Source organism: Gymnoscopelus microlampas (genome assembly GCF_963454915.1).
Source record: "Gymnoscopelus microlampas genome assembly, chromosome: 16".
NCBI lineage: Eukaryota > Metazoa > Chordata > Actinopteri > Myctophiformes > Myctophidae > Gymnoscopelus > Gymnoscopelus microlampas.
Window position 1 is genome coordinate 39702915 of NC_139953.1, and position 24829 is coordinate 39727743.

The 24829-nt window shown below is 41.1% G+C and overlaps 2 protein-coding genes across 4 annotated transcripts; one reads left to right on the forward strand and one right to left on the reverse strand.

Moving 5' to 3' along the window:
* Window positions 1-645: 645 nt before the first annotated feature.
* LOC311063315 (uncharacterized protein) lies at window positions 646-5899 on the forward strand. Of its 2 annotated transcripts, XM_084082689.1 has the most exons (4): window positions 646-869; window positions 1904-2008; window positions 2433-2519; window positions 3059-5899. In XM_084082689.1, the coding sequence occupies exons 1-4, from the start codon at window positions 657-659 to the stop codon at window positions 3203-3205; spliced, it is 552 nt and encodes a 183-aa protein (XP_083938815.1). In that variant the 5' UTR covers window positions 646-656; the 3' UTR covers window positions 3206-5899. The 2 variants fall into 2 exon arrangements, with proteins under 2 accessions (XP_083938815.1, XP_083938816.1); XM_084082690.1 differs by lacking the exon at window positions 2433-2519.
* A 134-nt stretch (window positions 5900-6033) lies between these two features.
* wdr21 (WD repeat domain 21) lies at window positions 6034-22836 on the reverse strand. 2 transcript variants are annotated; one of them, XR_014602576.1, is made up of 14 exons: window positions 22433-22836; window positions 19604-19707; window positions 15575-15732; window positions 13901-13983; window positions 13000-13102; window positions 12681-12824; window positions 11922-11971; window positions 11577-11656; window positions 11194-11286; window positions 10753-10850; window positions 10138-10314; window positions 9688-9802; window positions 6769-8715; window positions 6034-6404 (listed from the first exon to the last, which is right to left on the reverse strand). XR_014602576.1 is itself a non-coding variant. In XM_084082688.1 (13 exons), exons 1-13 carry the CDS (start codon window positions 22516-22518, stop codon window positions 8480-8482), a joined length of 1527 nt encoding a protein of 508 aa, XP_083938814.1. In that variant the 5' UTR covers window positions 22519-22836; the 3' UTR covers window positions 6034-8479. The 2 variants fall into 2 exon arrangements, 1 of the variants encoding a protein (XP_083938814.1); XM_084082688.1 differs by having other exon boundaries at window positions 6034-8715.
* Between the last annotated feature and the right edge of the window lie 1993 nt (window positions 22837-24829).

Here is a 24829-nt window from a genome sequence, read left to right on the forward strand (position 1 = left end):
TTTTGCGGACCACACTTGCATTTCGCTGCTTGAACCTGAATTAGTGACAAATAAACTTATAATAGATAAATAATAAATAAATCTTCATTCTTCATTCAGCCGAGGAAACTGTTGTCGGCTCTCAATCCTTTAGTTTAGATCAGAGGTCTTCAACAGGGGGTCCGGGACCTGTAGGGGGTCCTTAGAGTTACTACAGGGGGTCCGCCAAATATTTGTGTGATATGATTTTTTTTTTTACCTTAACCACTTGAACCCTAGCATCCCTTTTCTAAGGAGAACTTTACCAAAAAAAATAGCCGATCTACTTGTAGATCGGCTATTTTCTTGGCATAGAGGTGTTTGGTGTAGAGGGAAAAAAGAGCAGACCAAGTAAACAAAAAAAGTTAAATCTGAAACACAATTTTATAGAATATAGAGTAGGGGGTCCCTGCTTCATCTCTCTCTCAGCTTGGGGGTCCTTGGCCTGAAAACGTTGAAGACCTCTGGTTTAGATAGACATTGAAATGCCAACCTCGATCGCCACACTTCCCCCACTGAACTTTGACCGGTGCCAAAAAAACGAGAATAGATCACACAAACAGCTGCTGCTCTTTGTATGTCCTCTGGCTCAAGGTTTGACCAACTCCACACAACAATTGACTCTGAAGGTCTACTGTATGTTGTTGTTGTTGGAGAATATGATGAGAGTTAGTTTATCCACGTTATTCCTGACCGCTGTTGTGTGCCTGACATCAGGACAGGAGCATGACAGCAACTACAGCCTGCTGGACCCTGGCCTGAAGAAGTTTGTTGATCTGGCGATTGATAAAGCAAATCAACAGCTTAGTTTTGGCCATCTGAATTTCAATGAGATTGGTGAATTCGCACAGGTAATGTTGTTGCATTTGTTTTTTATTATTTTTTATTCAAGTGCCTTTAATCATAATTTATGCATGGTGTATTTTTTTGTTGTTTTCATAAATGTAGCTTATACTGTACTGTATGTTACGAGTGTATTCTCTTCTGAAAGAGCTGATATAATGTATTGTAACTGCTGACATTTGTGAGCGGTGCCGGCCGCTTCTACAAGTCACTTTGTGTGTTTGTATGTCTTTACTGTATGTCTGAGCACTGTATAAACAGCTGCGACAGATAGCAAAAAGCTGCAACTAATTACACTAACAGGAGGCACAATGCACCACTCACACACACACGTGCCACTTAAAGACACACATGCACACCTGGCACACAGGCCGGCAATCCATGTGTGTAAGCGTATAGCTGCATAAGACAGTAGGCAGTCAGTAATAAGGCAGCATAAGGCAGAAGAGAGTCAGTAATAACTTAAGGCAGCATAAGGCAATAGGGAGTCAGTAATAGGGCAATATAAGGCAGTAGGTCAACATATTTGCACTTCCAAATAGTGCTATAGTGACTTCTTGCGACAAGATGTGACCAAACGGGAGTCAGTAATACGGCATCATAATATGGAGTCAGTAATAAGAGAGCAAAATAAACAAATCAAAACCACCACTTACTTCACATCGGGATGTTTATTAAAAAGAAAATACTGCTATTCTGTTTTTTGTAATGTTATATACTGTCAGTAGTGCTTTGTTTGTGTTTATGTGCTAAAAGAGTGACTTTGTGACCTGATTCACTGTGCAATGTAAGTCATTGAGGAAACCTGTTTTTGGAATATCAATTTCTAATCAATGGATAAACTACTATCTCTATCTCACCAAATGTTTGTTTGTGGGTTACATCATGACTTCACAACCCAAACCTCTGCCAAAGTGTAGCATACCGAACATAGCCAATATACAAACTCAGAACATGATGCGCTGTGACAAAGTATAAATTGGGCTTAAGAAGGAAATGAAAACCACAGATAAAGGTGTTAACGTTTGTCATCCTCTTGTAGGTCACACCCCGGGTGAGAGTCGATGTGCGTTTAAAGAACACAGTGTGCAGAAAGGCCAGCGGTGCAAAAGTACACAGACACCGGCCCTCGTGTCCATTCAAACAGGTGTGTGAATGCAGTGCATCCAGTATGAAGCTATGAAGGTTCACCATAATGGAGTGTGACAAATAAACAAACCTAAAATGTGACGTACATTTACTTGAGTACACATTTTTGAGTATCTGTACTTTACAAGAGTTTTTTTTTATACTTTTCACTTTGACGCCACTACATTTCAAAGACAATTGTAGTTTTGACTCTACTTTTCTTGGAAGGGATCTCTGGGACCCAAAAAATACATCATGCATTAACCAATTAAGCCCTATTTCACAAATAGTGAAATTAGCCAATCTTATTGGCTAATTTATAGCTTATAGATCTGTTATTTTCACACACAAAACCCTATTCTTAAAACAAGCCATGTTTGAAGTTGACAGAAGCTGTTTCAGTATAGCTCCACATCTGTCTGTGCTTTAATTGTGTCTGTCAGCTCCAGGTCCGATGTTTGGTTTGTAGCCCGGATCCAAACACCAGCGATCCTTTCATTGACTGTGTTCGCAAAAGAGACGAAAAGAAGGTAAACCTTTCAACCTATCATCTTCTGTCGGGTGGAAACCTCTTATCTCCATACAACAGATGTTTGGCTAATGTTCTCCATAGAATATGGATGCTGGTACCTACCTACTGTAATTATTGCTATTATTAGTATATAATTACATGCTGACCTTCAAACTACTGCATAAAGGGTTCCCAAACGTATCCATGCCAAGGACCTCCAAATAGCCATTGCCTTCCCCATTGTGAAATGGCATTAGAAAAAGCTAAAATAGCAGATATGCAATGTCTCACTGGGTGAGCTTGCAGATCATCTATTTGAGCTATTTTCAAAAATGTTTTGGAATAGGAACACCAGGTTGAAAGTGAATAAACTGGCACAATTGAATTTGTGTGTGTGTGTGTGTGTGTGTGTGTGTGTGTGTGTGTGTGTGTGTGTGTGTGTGTGTGTGTGTGTGTGTATTTATTTTAATTTATTTTCCTTCTCCTTTAGAATTTGCTCCCCTGGGGACCCCCACTTTGAAAACCACTAAGACATGTGTCCCTATTGTTTTGTTTCAGCGTCACGCCACATGGGATAAACACTGCACCACTAAACTCCCTGGAATGGGTGGTTTGATGAGAGCCAGCAGACCGATACACAATGACAACCTAACCACAAGGAGTCTAATTGAAGATGATGTGATTCCAGATGAATACATCAGTTAAATATCTAAAATGAAGGGGATACACTGCTTGAATGCTATGTAATATGACTATACTTTCACTCTATATTGAGTTTATGTACTAATCCATATCAAGGAGCCCCAAATAGACTAGCCTCTGCCCCCTTTTGTGAAATGGCTTAAAAAGAAAGAAAGAAAAGAAACGCAAACATAATTAAATAGTGAAATTAGCCGTTACAAATTTGTATTTGCTGCCTCCTCCAAGATTCACAATAAAATAAGAGTCTCAGAGTCAATTCTCAAATCTGAGAACCCAGATTCTTTGTTTTTGCTGATGGGTTCCCAGATTGATGGACTAGTGCAGTGGTTCTCAACCCTTTCAGGCCTCGACCCCCCCAAAAAATCATATTTGAACTGGGGACCCCCAACCTGACAAGCACTTGGAATTGTTGGAGTTGAGGCTTTACATTTAGTTTGACTCGGTTCCACAGATTAGCTATTTTCAAAAGTTTTGCCTCTTTCTCAGGTAATTCACAATTTAGCCAACGTAAGACATTTATTATAGCAGACGTTGATTGCTATTGACACAGAAATGGTGTACTTTGTTTAATTTTAGCGGTATTAAAAAGTCCTTAAATTGTAACTTTAGAAATGTGCAGATACCCTGAATACACTTCTACTGTATGTTGCTTTGTTTACCGTTGAGTGAGAAAACAATGTTGCACATTAAGCAAATCATCTGGGGACCCCCCTGGTAGAATCTCTGGACTAAGACAAAACCGACAGATTAATCAACTGGGGAGACCCTACTCATCAGTATAAACATTTCAGCATGTGAAATAAACGTACAAATTCAATAATGGTTTTCTTTTATGTTTATTTACAGAGCTTATAGTCATAACAGTCCGTCATGTTCTATGGAAGTAAATGGATAAAAGAAAATATCACAAGTCCTCCTCGCATCTCTCCCTCATGTTAAATTGGGAGGAGCTTTCAACACGTTCATGTGTGAAAGGGTCAGCTCCACACAACGTCCCAACCTGATTCTGTGGATAATGTCTGGAGTTCAAACGAGAACATGGCTTTATTTTAGACAATAAAAACATGCCTCAAAGCTACTTTTCCCCAACGTGGTGGCCATACATCTGTTTACTCTTGTAGCACTGACTAAAGCCTTTAAGAAAGAAATGTTCACACATTCAAACTGTCCTGTACAGGTGAGTTGGACAAAAGTAACGGTACTGAATAACGTATTCCTGCACACTGCAGGAATTGCATTCATTTATTTAAAAAAATAATAATCTGAAACTGAAATCTATTTCCAGTCAGATTCCACTGTGCAGAGGGTCTGGAAGTCACTTGGAGAGGAGCAGTCTCACTAGGTAACTCACCACAGCTGAGAAGAGGGTGGAGGAATCCATGGGCCCCAGACAGTGGTGGAAAGTAACCAAGTACATTTACTTAAGTACTGTGAAACCACATTTGCATACTGGGCCCTGACTGGTCCCTCACAACTTCGGAGGGAGAGAAATCCAATCTTTATTGAGAGGGGCCAGACCTAATCCTAGTCTGCCGAGGGCAATTTATTTCTGCAATGGCAGATTCGTCTGGAACCAGGCTACCTCCACCTGCCCTGAAACCTTGATCATAACCTTATCAGCAGGCTGTATTGCTGCTACCTAATGCTACCCTTAAATTGATTATGAATTTGGATCTCTGGTTCCTCAGAAAGCAGCCGTTGCTATTGCCGCCGTAGTGGCACACGTAATAAACCTGTCCATCAGCTCCTAGTAGTTATGGGATGGGTAAATGCTGAGGGAAAATTTCACATAATGTGCAAATATACAGAGACAAAAAACACCCCAAGGAGTGGGGACTAATCTAAATTAAAAAAGTTTGAGAACCACTGGATTCTGCCACCAGATACCCTGAGGCTATCCATCTCTGCACTGCAACCTCAAAAGCCATCACGCACCCTCCACCTGCCCCGAGCCCTTCACCACCACACCTTACCCCTTCCCTTCTAATTAACACACTTGTACTGTTTGCGTGTTTGCTTCCCACCCCCCACACACAAATCCAATTAAAAATGTATAATTACACCTTTCTAGGTCTAGGGCCAATTACCGAATGTGGCATTCCTACTGTATCCTACTGTGTACTCCTGAGAATGTAAGGTTTATGGGTCCTATCTTGCACACTGCCTTATTCCTATAAACATTTTATGCATGTTTTACTATTTTGAAGGAAAAAAAAAAGTTGATTGTTGAAGTCAGACTGAGTTAGACGCGAACACGTCCGGTAATGTTGCAAGAGATGAACAAAATAAATCAGGATTCATTCTTCACATCGCCATTCGCCACTGTCAGTCAGAAACCTTTTATCTCCATATTGCACCTTGCGTTTAAAAAATAAATAAATGCCATGTTTTACACAAAAGTAGCCGATCTTCAAGCTTGCAACGTGACATGTTATGAGCTTGAAGATATGCTGTTTTTTGTTTGTTCACTTATGATAACATTCCCAAAATAGGGATGTCAAGGTTGAAAGTGGTTAAGTCTGTCCGTGGGCTTTATAAATATTTAACCAATGGTAAGTATTAACATTAAGAGCTTTTGACTAAACTACATTGGATCCATTGCAACATTTTGGACATGCTAGGTTTCCACCTGACAGTGACAATATTGTGATATATTCAGGGATACATGAACAAAACATTTTTGTCGTCAAGAAAAAAAACAATGAAACGAGGAAAGATTTCCTGAAACTTGATTCGTAGTGATTTGTAGGCCTCAGATTCGATATACACAGCAACACAATACTTTGCCAAATGATTTTCCTATTGTAACAAAGGCAAACTCTTGCGATATGGAGATTATATTCATGATTTATTATACTGCCCCCGAGAAAAACAGATTCGGATTGGCGGGAGGGTGTGCATTAATTTTCAGATAACCGCAAGGTCAAGGTCTCATCACCGTTCAAAATGCATATGCATGATCAAAATTGTACTGTATTAATGTTATCTAAGCTAACATTAGCTACAAGCTGTCCTTAAAAACATGGATTTCAATAGAACGTTCAACCTTTTGGGGAAACATAAAACGCGTATGTGTCTGAGTCTGACTGACTGTGGTTTCTAGGTAGATTTACTATGCTCAAGATCCCAGGAAGACTAGGCAGTGGTTCTCAAAGTGCGCACATCAACCGTCTTTCTGCCCTGCGTTTCCTGTCTCTACACTCTCCTGTCCTATACAGCATTGGTTCTCAAAGTGGGGTCCGGGGACCCCTAGGGGTCCTTGAGGGAGTTCCAGGGGGTCCCCAGTTAAATGATAGATTAGGCACCAAATGGACCCCTATGGGTCTGTAACTCTGAGAGTGTACAAATGGAACCAAATGGACCCGTTGTACACTCTCAGAGTTAAATCAACATAGATTTTACAATATAAATTGGGGTCCAAGAGATAGAAATGCCATTAAATGGGGGTCCGTAGCTAATGCATGTCAAACTGGGGGTCCTTGAAATGGTTGAGAATCACTGCTAGAGCCGTAATAAGTCTAATAAGTCTCAATTTGGGGGTCCTTGACATGAAAAAGTTTGAGAACCACTGCTATACAAAATAAAAATGCCCCAAACAATGATAAAAATAAAGCTAGTTAGCCTCTGCATTGTGCATAATTCTTTTCCATAACGTATGTCAATAATGATAGTTTGATATACAGGTGATGTATCATCAGCAGTCTCTGAATGTAAAACTGCGGTCACATGGTCTGTCTGTTTTTTTTTTGTCCGTCCTGGGACCCCCGAGTGGTGCTCGAGGCGGATCCAGGGGGTCCCCGACTACATTATTGATAGTCAGGAACCAAATGGACCTTTAAGAGGTTTGTCACTGAGAGTATACAAATAGGACCAAATGGACCAATACTGTTGGTGCATTCCCAGAGTTAAAAGGGTTCGCGCCCTAATTCATACCAAACCCGGGGGTCCTTGAAATCAAAAAAGTTTGAGAACCAGCGGTATATATCTCTTCAGATAGTGATGGATGCTCTGTCAGTTGGCTGTAGTTTGAAGCGTGGCTCCACCGCGGGGGTCCTGCAGACCGAGCCCACAGCTGAGGCAGATTAGAGTCCAGAAAAACAGCTTGATGTGTGTGTGTGTTTGTGAGTCACTGGAGGCCATAGACATTCTTATAAACGGTAAATTTAGCATAGCTCCCGTTTGTTTTTTTCCCTCTTGCAAAAGCTGTGGGATGCGTGTGGCACTGGCATGAGAGCCAACTCACGCATCACGGTTCCTGGAACCCGGGAACGGGCTTGGTTCAGAACGCGGTCTGGGCTGGGCCATAGGGCTGGACAATCAATATATATTCATAAGAGACTCGATAACATCTGGGATTTGGGATATCATAATATAGGCTTATGACATTAGTGTTATGTTATATTTCCCTGGTTTTAATCACTTACGCCTTATTTTAAGTGGTTCTCAAAGTGGGTCCTTGGCGGGGACGGGTCCCCAGCTAAATTATTGATAGTTATAGGAACCAAATGGACCCTTGCAGGACTAACTCTGCGAGGGTGCAAAATGGAACCAAATGGACTCTCTTGAGTTACGGGGGTCCATGGCCTTATGCATGCCAAACTGGGGGTCCACAAATAGCGAAGTGAACTTGCAGATCGGGTATTTTGGTGTTTTTTTATTTATTTGGAGACCTGAAAATTAAACTGATATCATCGTCACATTATCTATATCGATGTTTTAGGCCAGGGGTTTTGACTTCAACGTTTTTCAGGCCATGCATGGACCCCTTATTAGTTGAGAGAGAGATGAGGCAGGGACCCCCACTACATATTGTATACAATTGTGTTGCATATTAAACTTTTTCATAGATTTGTTTGACAGCACTATCATCAGTGTATTTCCAGACATTTAAAACTCTCAACACTTAGTAAACTTGACCTTATAGGCTCTGTACTTGGTCTGCTCCTTTTTCATCCACACCAAACCTCTTTGCTGAAAATAGCCGATCTACAAGCTGCAACGTGTTGTGAGATTGTAGAGCTGCTATTTTCGGCTAATGTTACCCTCAGAATATAGGGATGCTAGGGTTCAAGTGGTTAACTTAAATAAAATAATAAAGGTTCCTGTCACACAAAGATTTGGAGACCCCCCTGTAGTAATTCTGAGGACCCCCTTAGGTGTCCCGTACCGCGTGTTGAAGACCTCCGTTTTAGTCAGAAATTGCCCATATCGCTCAGCCCTATACCTACAAACCCAGACCAGTTCAGAACCCAGTCCGGTCCGGTTTCCAGTTCCAGTTCAGGCGCTCTGCTGCTGCTGCGGCGCAGCGTCCTGGTAGTCCGTGTTGTAAGGGAAGTAGTAGAGGTCGTGTTTGACGGCCATGAGCAGGCCGGGCGCGCCCCCGCGGCCCCCCAGCTGAGAGGAGAACTGCACGCTGGGGATGAGGTCCCTGGCGGCGGGGTGAGGCGAGGGGATGGTCCTGAGCAGCAGACCGTCACTCAGACTCCACAGCCTGGTGTAACAGTCCTGACCCACTGTGGAGACACACAGAGAGAGAGAAGTGAAATAAATAGACCAGTTACTTCTCAAACTTTGTCGTGCCAAGGACCAACAAATTGATATGCATTTGGTCGCAGACCCCCGTCTGAAAACATTGTGCCAGGGACCCCCAGAAGAGAAAATTATTATTATTCAACCTTTTCAATTGCTTTCAAGATGCATTTTTTCCTGTTTCCCGACAAAATAGCAGATGTACAAGCTTGCAGCACACACTGTGAGCTTGTACATCTGCATTTTAATTTCATAGTCAATGTATAAAATATGGATAAAGTGGTTAAAATGACCCCCTGAAACCCCCCCCAAGGACCCCACTTTGAGAGCCACTGAAATGCACATCAGAATCAAAGAAGAGGGATGCTGGCTGTTCCAATGTGTGTGTGTAGGGAATAAATGTGTCATGATTTTGTCTCACGCTTGTGGAAAAATAACATCAAAGCAAAACACATAATGTATGGACTTTAAGTACCTAGAAAAGCGCTATATAAATCGTACGTATTATTATCATAATGGAAGCTTATTTCTGCCCTGACTAGTTTTTCTTGCAAATTGTGACATTGTGGGATTTTCGTGGCTTTTTTCTCTCAATAAAAAGATAACGTTTTTATTGCCGTTTTTAGCAGTATATAAATGCCCTGCTTAATCCATTTAGACCTGAGGCCGACTCTAAAAACATTATGTTGCTACATACTGTACATAGCAACAACTACCCCAAAAGGGTTCACGGATTGAAAGGTAAAAACCCGAAAAATGGGTTCCCGGTCTAAATGGGTTAAGTCATACAAGTGTCACACAAATTGACATTTTGGAGAGTGGTTGTGTGCGTGTGTGTGTGTGTGTGTGTGTGTGTGTGGGTTAAAATAAACAGTTTTGGACATGCAAGGTTTCGTCCCGACAGCGATGACATGTGAACAGACACGTTTGTTTACAGAGGTTGCTAGGCAGCCCACCTGCTAGGAGGAGCCCCTCTGACTCGTTGACATGGACGGGCAGGTAGGCACTCTCGTTGTTGTGCCCTTTGAACTCCTGCACTACCTTCGACACTCGCACGTCCCACAGTTTGATCTGCACACACACACACACACACACACACACTAATGGTTTTACATAAACACAGATCAAATAGATCAAATATTCATAAGTAGATGTAATGCATTCTTCTAATTGCGTCTGGGGGTACGTGTTCATTTGGCTCAGGTTGATGTCAGATAAAGATTGTCTATTTCCGTTATGTTTAGAAAGTATACAATTATTAAATAAACAACCTCCAGTTTGTCATGTTAGCCTAAAAGGCAAACAGAAATATATATATATAGAGAGATTTTCTGAGCTTTGTCTGCCTCTTTTTACAGTTCATATTGAAGAGAGACGGGAAACAAGGAGAGGGCCGTGACGCTGACCTGTCCCAGCATGTCTGCGGCCAGCAGATAGTTCTCGTCGTGCAGCATGCGTATGGAGGTGACCGCAGACTCCTGGTGGAAGCGGCTGCACTTCCAGCTGTCCTTACGACTGGTGCGCTGACGCAGGTCTATGCTGAAGATGTCCCCCGAACGACAGCCATTAAACAACACAGGAGCCTGAGAGGGAGGGAGGGAGGGAGAGAGAAGAGGAAGGAGGAGGGAGTGAGTGAGTGAGAGAGAGAATGACAGAGATAGGGGGGTAGAGGGGGAGCGAGAGAGGAGAAAAAAGAAGTGAGTGAGATGGAGAGGGGGGAAGAGGAGAGAGGAATAGAGGGGGAGAGAGAGAGAAAAGGAGGTTTGAGTGTGTGGGGGACAGAGATGGTGGTGAGGGAGGAAGCAAACCTTTTAAAGCCTGATTTATGTTTCTGTGACAAAGTGTCATGCAACATGTCGCTCTGCAAAAATAGCATACTTATAACAGTCAAATATTTTTTCAATTGTAAATCCATATACAATTGTAATATCTCTGTCGACGCCGTCTCTGACTTAAGATTTTAACCACTCAAGCGACTGAGTTTACTTAGCAGATCTACAAGTCCACACCGGTTTTCTCACCCTGAGAGCAAACTGCTGAGCCAGGACGTCACTGCTGACGCCGTACGTCTGCGTGCGCCCCGTCTCTGCGTCTTTCACTATCACCCTACGGGAGAGACCTGCACACACACACACGCACACGTATTATTGTACTATGCTTGTGAGGACATCAAAAGTTTAGGACAGTTTTTTTTCATGGTCATTTTTACCCTTAACCCTAAAGCTAAGCGTTATACTTAGTTGCATGCGGGTGTCGGGCCGACATTTTGTGAGCTTGTAAATCAGCTATTTTCAGTGGGCGACACCCGCACGCAACCAAGTGTAATTCTCAAATTCTGCTATACTTGTGGGGACATTTGGCAAGTATTTTTTATCAGTGCAGACCATAAGACAAGTACAAACTATACACAAAGTAATGTGACAATAAAAAGTGTATTTAGAGGGGATTGTGGTTGATCTGACCTGTGCTGAAGATCTTGTCTGCCTGCGGGTTGAGGCACCAGGCACACGACCACGCCGTAGAGATCTTAAAACTGCACAACATGCCTGGCTGGTCTGAGAGCACAACGCAGAGACACACACACACAAAGAGGAGAGACAGATGGGTAATTAGTAAGGGTGTAACGATACATTTTAACAGCAATACAATACGCATCACGATATATGGTTGACGATATTCGTTCATTCATGGCGATACGATACAATGATTTCAAATCAATACAGTAACTATTTAGCAAAGGAATTAAATCTGTGTGAAACGTGTGGATAGCGAAGGTTTTTTAAGGGAAACATTTATTATTATAGATATAAATAAGTAAACTCAGTGATTCTTGATCTTATCTGACCTGGGTTAGAGTTGCTGAACAGAGAGACGGGCAGCAGGCTGACACAGCCAGGGGTTTCTGCAATGCCCACCAGACACAGCCTGAACAGGGGGGGGGCTCAGGTTAAGGAACACTCAACACCACCACTAGGGCTTACAAATTTAAGTTGACGATTAATTGTCACACTAATAATTGCGATTAACGATTTAATTGTGTTTTTGGCATTCAACATATTTTCAGATGGGGGTCTGTGGACAAATGCATATCATTTTGGGGTCCTTGACATGAAAAACGTTTGAGAACCACTGATATAGCAACATAGGTTTTTCAGAAAACTGTTAGGAACAAAGAATGAATGAAGGATACAGCACATGCGAGTCTGGATGGCTGACCGACGCCCAGCAGATGGAATTCACCTGAAACACACACACACGTTCATGTTTGAGACAGCAGGTCAAGGTTTCAGATTTTTCAGAAGGGCACAGGGTGGGGATTTAACCTACAGGCAAAATAAGAGGCGTCACATTTCTGCATATCTATAAAGTCAACTTTTCAGAAAACATATACCGGTACATGTCGGTTCCAAACTGGAGTGGATTCACATCCGTCCATTCCATTTTACAGAGTCCTAGGATCATTGTGGAAAAAGAATTGTGAAAAAACAGATATAGCCGTTTATGGCACTCGACGGTTGGATTTGAAAAAACGGCACTCAATGTGTTCATTGTGGTACTTTCAATATGTGTATATACCTTTATGTATAGGTTAAAATTGACTATTGTTGTTTATCCCTATGGATGGCTTTTATCTTGGCACTGTAAAGCCCTTTGTAAACACTGTTTTCGAAAAACGCTTTGTAAGTTTATTATTATTATTGCAATGAATTGTGAATGCTGTCATTTTGGGACAACTTTTGAGCTGCGATATGAGTATACACGGTATAATGTCGTGCCTCATTGCGCCTCTTAGCCGTGGTATAATCTACAGAAAACCACGGCCTCTTGGGGCTTATTGCTTTATTCTATAGAGATGCTGTCTGAGTGCTGAAACTAACTGTGGCATAATTGATTTACTGTACATAAGTAGCGTTAATCCCATCGTGTGTGTGTGTGTGTTCGTTCCCACCTTGCGGTTGGTGAAGTAGAGGTTGTCACACATCTCTGCAGACATGGAGCCCCTCTTGCAGCCCTTGAAGGTCATGATGCCGTACTTGCATCCGCCGTGAGTCACGTCGTTCACCGTAAACACCCTCTCGCACGCCGAGTCGCCCTGGAGAGACCGGCGAGAATGCCATGGATTAAAGCCAAATAAAATCTCACGACTGAAAACATTTTGATAGGCCATAGGTCCTAATGTGTGATTCGTGAAACAGACTGAAAGGTGCTTTAGAAATGCACCAATCACCATTTTGTGTGTGTGTGTGTGTGTGTGTGTGTGTGTTTACCACTATCAGCCTGAAGTTGTCTGTATCGGGGTAGCTGCTGTCTGAGCTCTGAACCGTCAGTCTGTGCCGTCTCATTCCACTCACTTTCACCTCATGGACAGCCCTATAGAACACACAGTAAACCATCAAAAATGTCAAATCTATTTCTACTCCACAAGGGGGTGTGCTCTGACATTTTACACCATCTGGCAACCTTTTTTAACATATATAGAGAGACTGAATGCTGCTGACATTAATGACCCATAAATTGACCCCACTGTATTTTGTTTTTGTATTGGATTGTCGCTCATCTGTCCCTCACTCTGTAAGTGTGTGTGTGTGTGTGTGTGTGTGTGTGTGTGTGTGTGTGTGTGTGTGTGTGTGTGTGTGTGTGTGTCCGGATCTTGCACTTACAAGTGTGAGATCAGAATAAGCAGAGTAAGCCTGAATTCTAGTCAATAAACAAGGCAAAGGAAAAAAAGCATCCGTCTCAATAACACACCTTCTAAAAAAAAACAAATGTGAGAAACAGTGTGACAAAGCAAAGAGGATGGGCTGCTTTCTTTCTACGGAAGAGAAAGAGCGAGAGAGGAAGTGCCTATAGGCAAGTCAGTATAGACTTTCTCACCTTTTGACCACATAAAACAATCTAAATGGGTCCAAATTTATTTACTGTTGCTATGTTCGTGAATATCAGTAGCTGCCTGGCAGGAAATAAACCTGGACCCTAGCAACACGGTTTGACTGATACAGTCTGTTAATATTGATAGCTATTTGGCGCGCGTGTGTGTGTGTGTGTGTGTGTGTGTGTGTGTGTGTGTGTGTGTGTGTGTGTGTGTGTGTGTGTGTGTGTGTGTGTGTGTGTGTGTGTGTGTGTGTGTGTGTGTGTGTGTGTGTGTGTGTGTGTGCTCTGATACAGTACCTACAATAGGCGTTCCCAGATAGCAGGCCGAGGTGTTTTTGGTTCATCAGTATAGCTGTGTTGAGACCAGTTCTTGGAGCTTTCTGTCAAACAGTAACACACATGATCACATCCACTGTTGCATCAATAAATGCTGTAACAAAGGCCCTAGCGAATACATCGTTGCTGTCGGGCAGAAACCTCTTCTCTCCAAATGTTAACTTTTTGTGTTTTTTCGGAAATCAACGCCCTACTTGATCATACTACAGCGTCACACTAAAGCATCAAAAGAAGCAGATCGCGAGATTCGCGACGTGTTTTGAGCTTGTGGATCTGCAACTTTTGATGCTTTTGAATTTGAATCCTGAAAAGTAACAGTTTTGGACATAAATGAGGTTTCCACTAGGGATGCCACAATCTGACCTTCAGCCAATTCGAAATTCGGACAGCCCTGGCGAATATTTTTCGATTATTCGACGGCGCCGTTTTTTGAAAAATATTTTTCAAAAAAAAAAAAAAAAACATTTTTTTTTTTTTTTTTTTTTTTTTTTCGCTCCTGTTTTAGCATTATCACGGTCATTTCTGGGTTGCGCGGCCCAATTATTAGTTACGTTAATGTTTGGGCTGGGATGCTTTCCAGCAGGGGCCTCAGTGCGGCTGCAGAGTTCATGTTTGGGCTGGGCTGAAACAGTGAAACGCTCTGAAACTGTGGCCATTTACAATTATTAAGACTATAATATTAGTATTAGCATATATTTTGATTGAAACTAAGGCATACAAAAGTAAAAAGTAAAAAAAAAAAAAAGTAAAAAGTAAAAAAAAATAAAATATTTTTAATAATTTTTTTTTTTTTTTTTTTTATTAAAATCGAATTTTAAAAATCATTTTCGATTATGGAGACTGTAACGAATATTCTAAAATTCGAATAATCGGTGGCATCCCTAGTTTCCACCAGACAAGAGGCGATATCTACATTCACGCCCTTTCCACGTTGAAGTACTGTACATATCTGCATGACATTTCTTCTTGCTCTGATGAGAGCATGTTTCTAGGTAGAGATTAGGGCTGAAACTAGCTATTAGCTTCTCGGCGGATATTCTATCGATATCTTTTACTATTAATGGAATAATTCCTTATCATGGGTAGAGCCAGACTGATGTGTCAGATTGGCCGTTATATCGGTCATTATTTGACTTTTTGGATTACATCTGTATCTGCAAATTATGCAGCCAATGCGTCGATTTTAAACCACTTTCAACCCAGTCATTTTAACATTTTCAAAATGTTTCAGAAATAGCTTGTAGATCTGCCATTTTTGAATATGCCTTAAGTGGCTAAATAAAATAAAGTTTACCTTATGTGCATTTTAGATTTGTTTGCTTATACTGCAAGTTAAATGTTCAGAAATACAAACTTTTAATCAAATCTAGTTTTTCAAATTGATTTGAAAATCAATTGCACTTCTTGACCAAACAGTGGACCACAATGGAAACAAGTTTTGGCTGTTTTGTGTTCATCCTCGTTGGCGTTTTTAATGCCAATATAAATGTTCTATTCTATCCTATATCGGTCAAAACACTGGTAATCGGTGGTCTAGGACTCTCCAAAATCGGGATCGGACGGCCCACAGATCTTGCATTAGTCGGGCTCTAATCATGGGACAGCTAGGATTGTGCGCTCCCAGAGTAGACCTACTTTATTGGGCATATCGTCCTTTGTCAGCATCACTGCTCTCCGTCGCTCCCTCTCCCGCTCCAGTAGCTGTTCGCAGGTCAGTGGGTTGTAGTTGTTGTGTCCAGGCAGCAGGCGGAAATAACGGTTCTTGTCCGCGTCGAAGTAAAACCCTCGCAGCTCTGGAAGAAGGGACAGAAGAGACGGGATTGAACAATGAAATGAAATAATTATATTAAACAAGCAGACAAAAAATGTTTTGACCAATACCTCAATAACGATAGTGCCAATATTGTGGGGATAATCATTTGTTTGCTTTCACAAAATATTTACAAAATTAGATCTCTGATCATTTATAATCAGTGATGCTTATGTTATAACTAAGAGGGTAAAGGCAAATAATATAACAGCATGAAAATCACTTTAACCACATTAGCCCTATTAGTGTATGTAGTTATGTAGCAAAAATAAGTTAAGTGAATGTTTCATATAGATTCTTGTAAACCATGTTTTTTTTTATCTATAGACCCAGTAGGACACAAAAAACCCGGTTTACATTTTTTTCGGCCCATAGGTGGCGCTACAGCAACCAATTCAAAACGCTAATTCGTGATTACTTACAAACAATCAAATTTGATGGGTTGTTGCATCATGAGCTGAGGCACAACCTCTGAAAATTTGACCACAATCCACCTATAGGTGGCGCTACAGCAACAGATTCAATATGCAAATACACAATGGTGCAAGAGCTACCTGACGATTTTTAACAAAAACCTTATTTAAACAGAAACAGAAAGTGTTTATTTTCAATTCAAAGGGTTTATTCTTGAACCTTTGATAAAATGGAACATGGATCCTTGTTAATAAGAAAACAAAAATAATAATACTCCCCCCTCCAGAGAAAAAATATATAAAAGGAATGCTCAACAGTACACATTCTCAACTTAACAAATCAACAAAGAATCAATCACTGTAGGCATCATCGTCATCACTCTCAGCATCATCATCTTGAAGATTATTACATGAATCTTCTGCAGCTTCACATTTGCAGAGCTCTGTGCATGGAAGATTATTGACTTTGCAAGAACAGCGGCCGCTGCACTTGCTGGCAACACATGCACACTTGACTAGTTCTACGACTGCCTCTGGTGCAGGTGGAACCTTTGAGACTACAGGGACACAACTTCCATCCTCTTGCTGCCTCCATCCCAAAGATAGTGGATCTAAAACCTTTGGCTGAGCCACAATGTCTTGTGCCCATACATTTGCTTGCCAATGTGCTCGCAGGATATGTTCTATGATGGACCCTTGCGTTGGACATATCTTTTCCACACCCTGATTGGCCTTGAGCTGTTTAAACATGTGCCACCGAAGTACTTCAGCTGATTCATAGCCAGGTTTGAAGAGCTGACACATAAACTTTTCACACCCAGCTAACACCTCTGAGGATGGATAAGGGCCAACACCAAGCTCAGCAAGTGCATGGAGTACATCATCACCAGCCTTCATGAATGATTTGAAGCAGGTAGATTTTCCTTTTCCTCTGATGTGACCAGTGGTATCACAACCAGTAAGCGTGTGAAATCCTGGCAAAGCTGCTGCTCGTTCAGGACCAATGGCCATGTAGATGGGTCTCAGTTTTATCATCCGTCTTTGATCTCCAGTGCCCATGATGATTGCGCTCTCTGGTTGAAGGTCTGGTACCCTTCGAAGGGCAAGTACCAACACATCAGTGTCACATGAGTATATATGTGGTGTTTTACCTAAACGACTCACTGCTACTGCATACAGAACCAGTAATGTGTCTGCCTCTTCTTGTGTACTTGTGACGTTCACCATGTTTGTGTTTGTGGACATGACACCCTTGTGTGTGTGTGTGTGTTGTGATTGGCAGTTTGCAAAGATCAACAGCTTTTTGTGCAAGGTAGAGAACAAGGTTGACCTTGGTTTCCTTGGTTCCTAGAAAAGCCTTGAAGTCTTTGATCGGTGTGGAATCTTCTACTTTGTACCCCTTGTCTTATGCTCTTCCTGCTGTACGGATTTGTCTTGTTCGGTCCTTCATGGATTTTGTGACTGTATAGTTGTCAAATAACAGGTATATATCTGTGTATTCTCGTGCCTTCATGTCAACACTCCGAGTAAAACATTCTGCAAGATCTCGGCAACATTTTATTTCACCTTTCCGGACATTTATCTCCTGCACGACTGCCATGCCATCAATCAAGATACTGGTCAACATGTGCTGATGGGCTACTCTGCATTTCTATCAATTCTTCAGGAGATGCAGTCCCTGAAACCACTCCTTCCAATTCATGGATAAGAGCAGACTTGGCTGAAGTCGGAAACAGAGAACCATCAGACTTCATTAGGCTTGCATTGTGATCCGCAAATTTGTATGTTCCCACAACGTTCTGCAGGTCAAGTTCTCTAGAGGACTTGGCAACGAAGAAGCAGGCGAACAAACAGTGAGTTGGTTGATTTCAAGCTGACTACCTCAGATGATGCCTTAAGCTTGATAGTTTTGCATCCATCTTTCCAGGTCCGATACTTAAGCTTTGACATTTTGTCCCACATGTTATTTTCCCCTCTGACCCTCTCATTCACAAAAAAATCCAAGTTCTCTGCTCCCTCGTAATGTGCCTCAGCTCATGATGCAACAACCCATCAAATTTGATTAAAAAAATCGACGAGTAGTTTGTAAGTAATCATGAATTTGCTTTTTGAATTGGTTGCTGTAGCGCCACCTATTGGCCGATCATGGTGAAAATGTTATGGTGTCTTCTGGGACACATCATACATTTGTGCAGATTGGCCATGCAGATTTGAAGAAATGATGTTGACAGAAATAGAGACAGACATAAAATACTGCGTCACATTGCCAAATGTTGCCATGGTGCCAAAATAGTGCCAGGGCGGGGGAAAAAAATGTAAACCGCTTTTTTTGTGTCCTACTGGGTCCATAGAACAGAAAAAACATGGTTTACAAGAATCTATATGAAACATTCACTTAACTTCTTTTTGCTACATAACTACATACACTATTTGTTAAAAATCGTCAGGTAGCTCTTGCACCATTGTGTATTTGCATATTGAATCTGTTGCTGTAGCGCCAGCTATAGGTGGATTGTGGTCAAATTTTCAGAGGTTGTGCCTCAGCTCATGATGCAACAACCCATCAAATTTGATAAATATTTGATGAGTAGTTTGTAAGTAATCACGAATTAGCGTTTTGAATTGGTTGCTGTAGCGCCACCTATGGGCCAAAAAAAATGTAAACCGTTTTTTTTGTGTCCTACTGGGTCTATAGATCAGAAAAAACATGGTTTACAAGAATCTATATGAAACATTCACTAAAATACACAATGACATACACTATATATCCAGTACATTGGCTATTTGAAAATGGCTGATAGATCTATAAGCTTACAACGCGTCGCAATAAGACACGTGAGCTTGTAGATGTAAGTAAGTAATTAAGTACATTTTATTTATAAAGCACCTTTGGAAACAATGTTACAAGGTGCTGTACAATTGAACACAAAATAAACAAGATTAAAACAAGTTAAAAACAGGGTATAATAGCACAATAGAGTAATAATACAATACAACAAGGATTAAAGCAAAACATTGACCTGTACCAGTGAGTCAGGTAAAAACTTCATGAGACAAAATGCTCACAAAATAAATGTGTTTTTAACATGCTCTTAAAACCGTCGACTGACTCAGCATTTTTTTTTTGTAGGGCGTTCCACGGTGTGTAAGGAGCAACCCGGTCACCCTTTGTTTTGAGCTTGGTCGCGGGTATCTCCAGAAGGCCTTTGTCAGAGGACCTGAGGGATCTCACATTGTTCTTAGGGGGCAGTAGGTCAGTGATATAAAGCAGGGACAGCCCATGTAGTGTTTTATAAGTAGTTAAAAGGATTTCAAAATCTATTCTGGACTTAATGGGTAGGCAGTGAAGTGTGGCTAACACCCGAATTATGTGTGCTCTGGGGTTGTAGTCGTCATTACCATTGGCTGTGCCCCCCCCCCCCCTATTCTTTCTGTACTCACCAGGGGGCTCAGTGCTGGATGCAGAGGCAGAGGGGGTTGAGCTGCCGCCATCTTGACTCGTCTGAGAGGCTGTTTGAGAAGGTCCAGGTCGAGGGTCGCCGTGCCTGAGGGTCAAAATAAACAGATTTTTATTTTAGAATAGGGTTCAAGTGATAAAGAATAAAGAAATAGAAGAGCTGCACCGTTTGCAGCTCAAGAGCTCAGTAGTGTTCATGAAGGCCAGTCCACACCAAAGATTCACAAGTTACAACTGCAACTCCTTGCAACGCAACCATTATCCCGAAATGGCACCGGAAATGGCAACTTCACCCCTATTTTATATTTTAGGCTGATCTGCAAGCTCAGAATGTGTCACGATGCAACGCATAATGAGCTTGTAGATCTGCCATTTTCGAGAGAGAATGTTTGAAATGTTTTCAAATGCAAATCTTCTGTTATGGGGGTCCACGGCATAAAATATGTTCGCATAGGGGGAAATGTTTGAGAAACACTGGTCTAGCAGGACATAATGTCATTCCCACTAGTACAGTGGTTCTTAAAGTGGGGTCCAGGGACCGCCAGGGGTCCTTGAGGGGGTTCCAGGAGGTCCCCAGCTAAATTTGGTAAATTTGGCAACACAATATCACAATCATTTGAACCCCTTTATCCATATTTCATACGTTGGCTATTCAAAACATTTTAGTTTTTTTTTTTTTTTACACAAATCTTCTTTTCTGGAGGTCCCTGTTACGACACATTTTCAGATGGGGGTTCGCGGCCAAATATATATCAATTTGGGGGTCCTTGACATGAAAAAGTTTGAGAACCTGTGGTCTAGCTGACAGCCTCAGGTTAGAGTCTGGAATGTCAGCAATTAGCCCCTGATACAGCCACAAATTGCTGTTCACTGATATTTTGCATAAACCTCATCGCATTTGTGGCATAGCAAACACAAATTAGAAAGGATTCTGTATTCCTTCCCTTGTCTGTCTCTCCTTCCCTCTGTCACTCACTACAGGTCTCATCAGCTGTCAATCATCCTGTTACCTGGCCCCACACCTCATCCAATCACCACCATCTGCTGTCTATAAAAGGCTGTCTATATGTTACAAACTCCACCCTAGACCCTAAAGGATTTCATAACAGATGGCTTTGTGTTTTTTTGTGCTAGGGTTGGACTAAGTGTGGGAGCAACCTGCAGATTTGTTTATAATAAAGGAACAAAGACAGACATTCACATTTTGGGTAAAATATATATATTTAAACACATTATTTGATCAACAGGATTACTTTATTATTTATTAATGTGTACTGTACTAAATCATTTGCATCCAAGTAGTTACTACCACTTGCATACCACGTTTCGAAATTGCAGATGCAGCAGGACCTGGAGTGATTTAAAAGGAGTGAAACTCGAACACAAGACAAAATCATGGCTTTAATCAGTCGCTTCACTGACAAATACATGACAGCAAATGGATTATTTTCAAAGAAAGTCTTGACACAGACAAATGGGATAACCCTAGCCTAGCCGCAAGCAACTCTTTTCACTAACGCAACGTCCTGCTGCGTCCTGAATGGTAACAGTCTTCCACGCCGACATCTCGCCACTCCGACTAGTGGCTTCCGCGTGCGGTTAGGGTTAGGGTGAGGGTTAGGTATAGGGTTCGTTAACGTCGGAAAGGCGACATGTCGGAAAGGCGACATGTCGGAAAGCCGCCATGTAACCGTCCTGAATCATGTGCAATTTAGAAACAGGTGGTGTATGTATGCAGGACCATTGAGTGATTTCCAACGAGAGCTTCCAAACGCCAACACTTAGTAAAATAATCACCTGCACGGAATCTACAGAAAGTAGCTTATATAACGTCATGGTGTATTTAATAATGTCTATGGTGTATTTTTCTGAAACAAACTTTTCATTTAAAGAGGATAATCCAAGCGTTCCGTGCAGATGCATTGTTGGTGAGTTTAACGTTGTTTAATACAATCAGATAGGACTTTTCTGTTTGGATGAATGGGCTGTCATGGGTTGGTATCGCAACTCTAGATTCCAGATAGTTGCTTGCGGTTAGGATAAGTTAACCCAAGCTTCCCTTACAGCAGCAATATTGGTTTGTTTATCGACATAATCAGAAAGGACTTATCTGTTTCTATGAATGGGCTGTTGCAACTTTGATCCAGATAGCTGCTAGCTGCTGCTATCTGCATCAAAGTTGCAACAATACTATTTTGATGGCATTTAACTTGCTCGCAGTCGCAACTAAATAGCGTGCATAAACTGCACTGCATACAAACATTGTTTATGGATTAATGCATTTAGTAATCACCACACTATCAATGTATTGAGTTTTTTTTTAATCAATTACATTTGCAATTTCTGTTTTGTTTGCTTTTATGTGGCCCCTGCAGGAAAACTAGCTGCTGCTCTGGTCCATAGCGTTAGAAAGAGTTCTCCTTGACACTATGTTACTTTTCAGCCGCTGCCCGCACACCCCCGATAGCGCAGCATCTCGTCCGTATTAAAAATACAAGAATACACTTTCGCTACTCATCAAAACAAAGACTGGTTTGAGATGTTGAAAGCCTACTTTCCTTAGTGGGGACACTCGGAGCCCCCCACCTCACGTCTAAAATAAACTTTTTGGGCCAGCAAAGAAAATATTTCATCGGATGGAAAAATAACTTTAGTTACTCAACTGCGCCCCCTACAGATCTGGTCAATGGAATATTTCCATTGACAAGATCTGTAGGGGGCGCAGTGGAGCAACTAAAACATTTCCCCAGGTTTTCTGGTTAACTTGCTATGGTACGAACAGCTCATAATAACCTATAATATAAATGTTTTACCATTGTTCCCGTGTGGTCCTGTGCCATTCACGACGTGATCCACTGTATCCCCTCCGATTTCTCTCTCGTCTGTCCCTTCTGTTCATCCCCTGAGTTGTGAACAGCTCCTATGTGACTGTACTGTACTGTAATGAGAAGCAGCAGCAGCCAGGCAGCACTACAGCGTGTTTACCAACTCAGAATGCAGCCTGACTGCCTGGCTACTATCGCTAGCACTCAGAGGCTAACCTGCATATATTTGTCTAAATAATATGGAATAAATATGTAATCATTCCAGCGTTCCAAGTGGACATTTAAAAGACCGAAGCCAAGTAATTGACTAACGGACGGCAGTTCATTGATTGCTACCAAAACAGAGCGTGTAGTGTTTCTGTTATTATTCCAACAGCTCCTCTGATGTTAAAAGTACCTTGCTGCTGCCATGTTGCGGTCACGTGATGACTTGGTACCGCCTACCCCGAAATGTGATTCGCTCACATGATTGATTCGGTCCGTGACGTCGGAGGCGTTCATTGGTTGATTACTCGTGTCAATCTGGTTGCGTTGACCAGTCACGGTGGACTCCTGTGCTGGGAACAAAGCAAAATACTATGTAATAATCATAATAATAATGATAGTGACAATGATAATGATAATATTACAATATTACATAATAGAATATACATGTTATACTGTACTTTTGTTGCCATATTGTGCAAATAAACAAAACTATGCTTAAAATAAAATTGTAGCCATACAGCAGTGGTTCTCAAACTTGTGTGTGTGTGTGTGTGTGTGTGTGTGTGTGTGTGTGTGTGTGTGTGTGTGTGTGTGTGTGTGTGTGTGTGTGTGTGTGTGTGTGTGTGTGTGTGTGTGTGTGTGTGTGTGTGTGTGTGTGTGTGTGTGTGTGTGTGTGTGTGTGTGTGTGTGTGTGTGTGTGTGTGTGTGTGTGTGTGTGTGCGTGCGTGCGTGTTTGTGCCTGTGTGCGTGCGTGTCTCCCCCCTGTGGCCAAATGCCGAAAACGACAGTTGCCTGTTCAAATAATCCTCCAAAGCTTTAATATAATCACTGTGTTTGATCAGTAAAATGAGGTCCACCCGTCTCTCCAGCTCTTTAGCAGTGGTGGTAAAAGTAGTACTCACATGTTTTACTTAAATAAAAGTATCAATACTGCAATTTAGAATTACTCTGTTACAAGTAAGAGTCCAGAATTCAAAATTTACTCGAGTAAAAGAACAAAAGTATTGGCATCAAAATATAATTATAGTATCAAAAGTAAAGGTATCCATTATGCAGAATATCCCATTTAACAGGTTTCAAATGTATAAAACGTATACAAATCTTTTGAAAATAGCAGATCTACAAGCTCACAACACGTCACAGCAACGTGTTGTGAGCTTGTAGATCGGCTATTTTCAAATAGCCAAAGTTTAAATAGGGCTGTAAGTGGTTATTGTATGTTTTGTAATAATAATCCAAATCTGCAAATAATAATAATAATAATAAAGTAACTAGTATAAAGTTTTCTAATACATGTAGTGGAGTAAAAAGTACAATATTTGTCTCTGACATGTAGTGGAGTAGAAGTAAAACAAAAGTATTGAAAATGGGAAATACTCCAGTAAAGTAAAGACACCTCAAATGTGTACTTAAGTACTTGAGTACATGTACTTATTTACTTTCCACCACAGCTCTTTAGTAAACATATACATTTCAGGTGGGGATGCTGATTTTATCAAATCAGATCAAGGAGAGAGAATTCAAATCATTTAAAAGAGACCTTGTGGATAAACATTTCAGTTACACCAATAGAAAAACTAACAAACAAACAACAACATACATAGCCTTACAACCAGAGCTTGTTCTGAAGAACTGAAAATATTTAATGAGCTCTTTATATCTATGGATTATGGAAGAAGACTGAGAATTTGACAGTAAATTATGATGTAGTTATATAGGTATTATTTATGGTGGAAACCTTATATGTCCAAAACTACTTTTCAGGATTCAAATTCAAAAGTAGTAGATCTACAAGCTCGAAATGTGTCGTTTCGTCTGTCTATCTATCTATCTATCTATCTATCTATCTATTTATGTATTTATTTATCTATTTATCTATTTATCTATTTATCTATTTATCTATTTATCTATGTATCTATCTATTCATCTATTCATCTATTTATTTATCTATTTGTCTATTTATCTATTTATGTATCCATCCTAAATGACCAGTATGTGGGTGTATATGTTACAGGGACACTGGCAGTGACAGTTGGATGTAGAGGCCACGCCTCTGTGTGTTGTATTGGTAGGAGCCTGGCCAGTACAGGCTGCTACCAGCGTTGCCATGTCCACTTATTATAAGCGACTTTCGGCTTATTTTTCTGTAAAGTTGCTTTTAAATAATGGTTGGGGCTT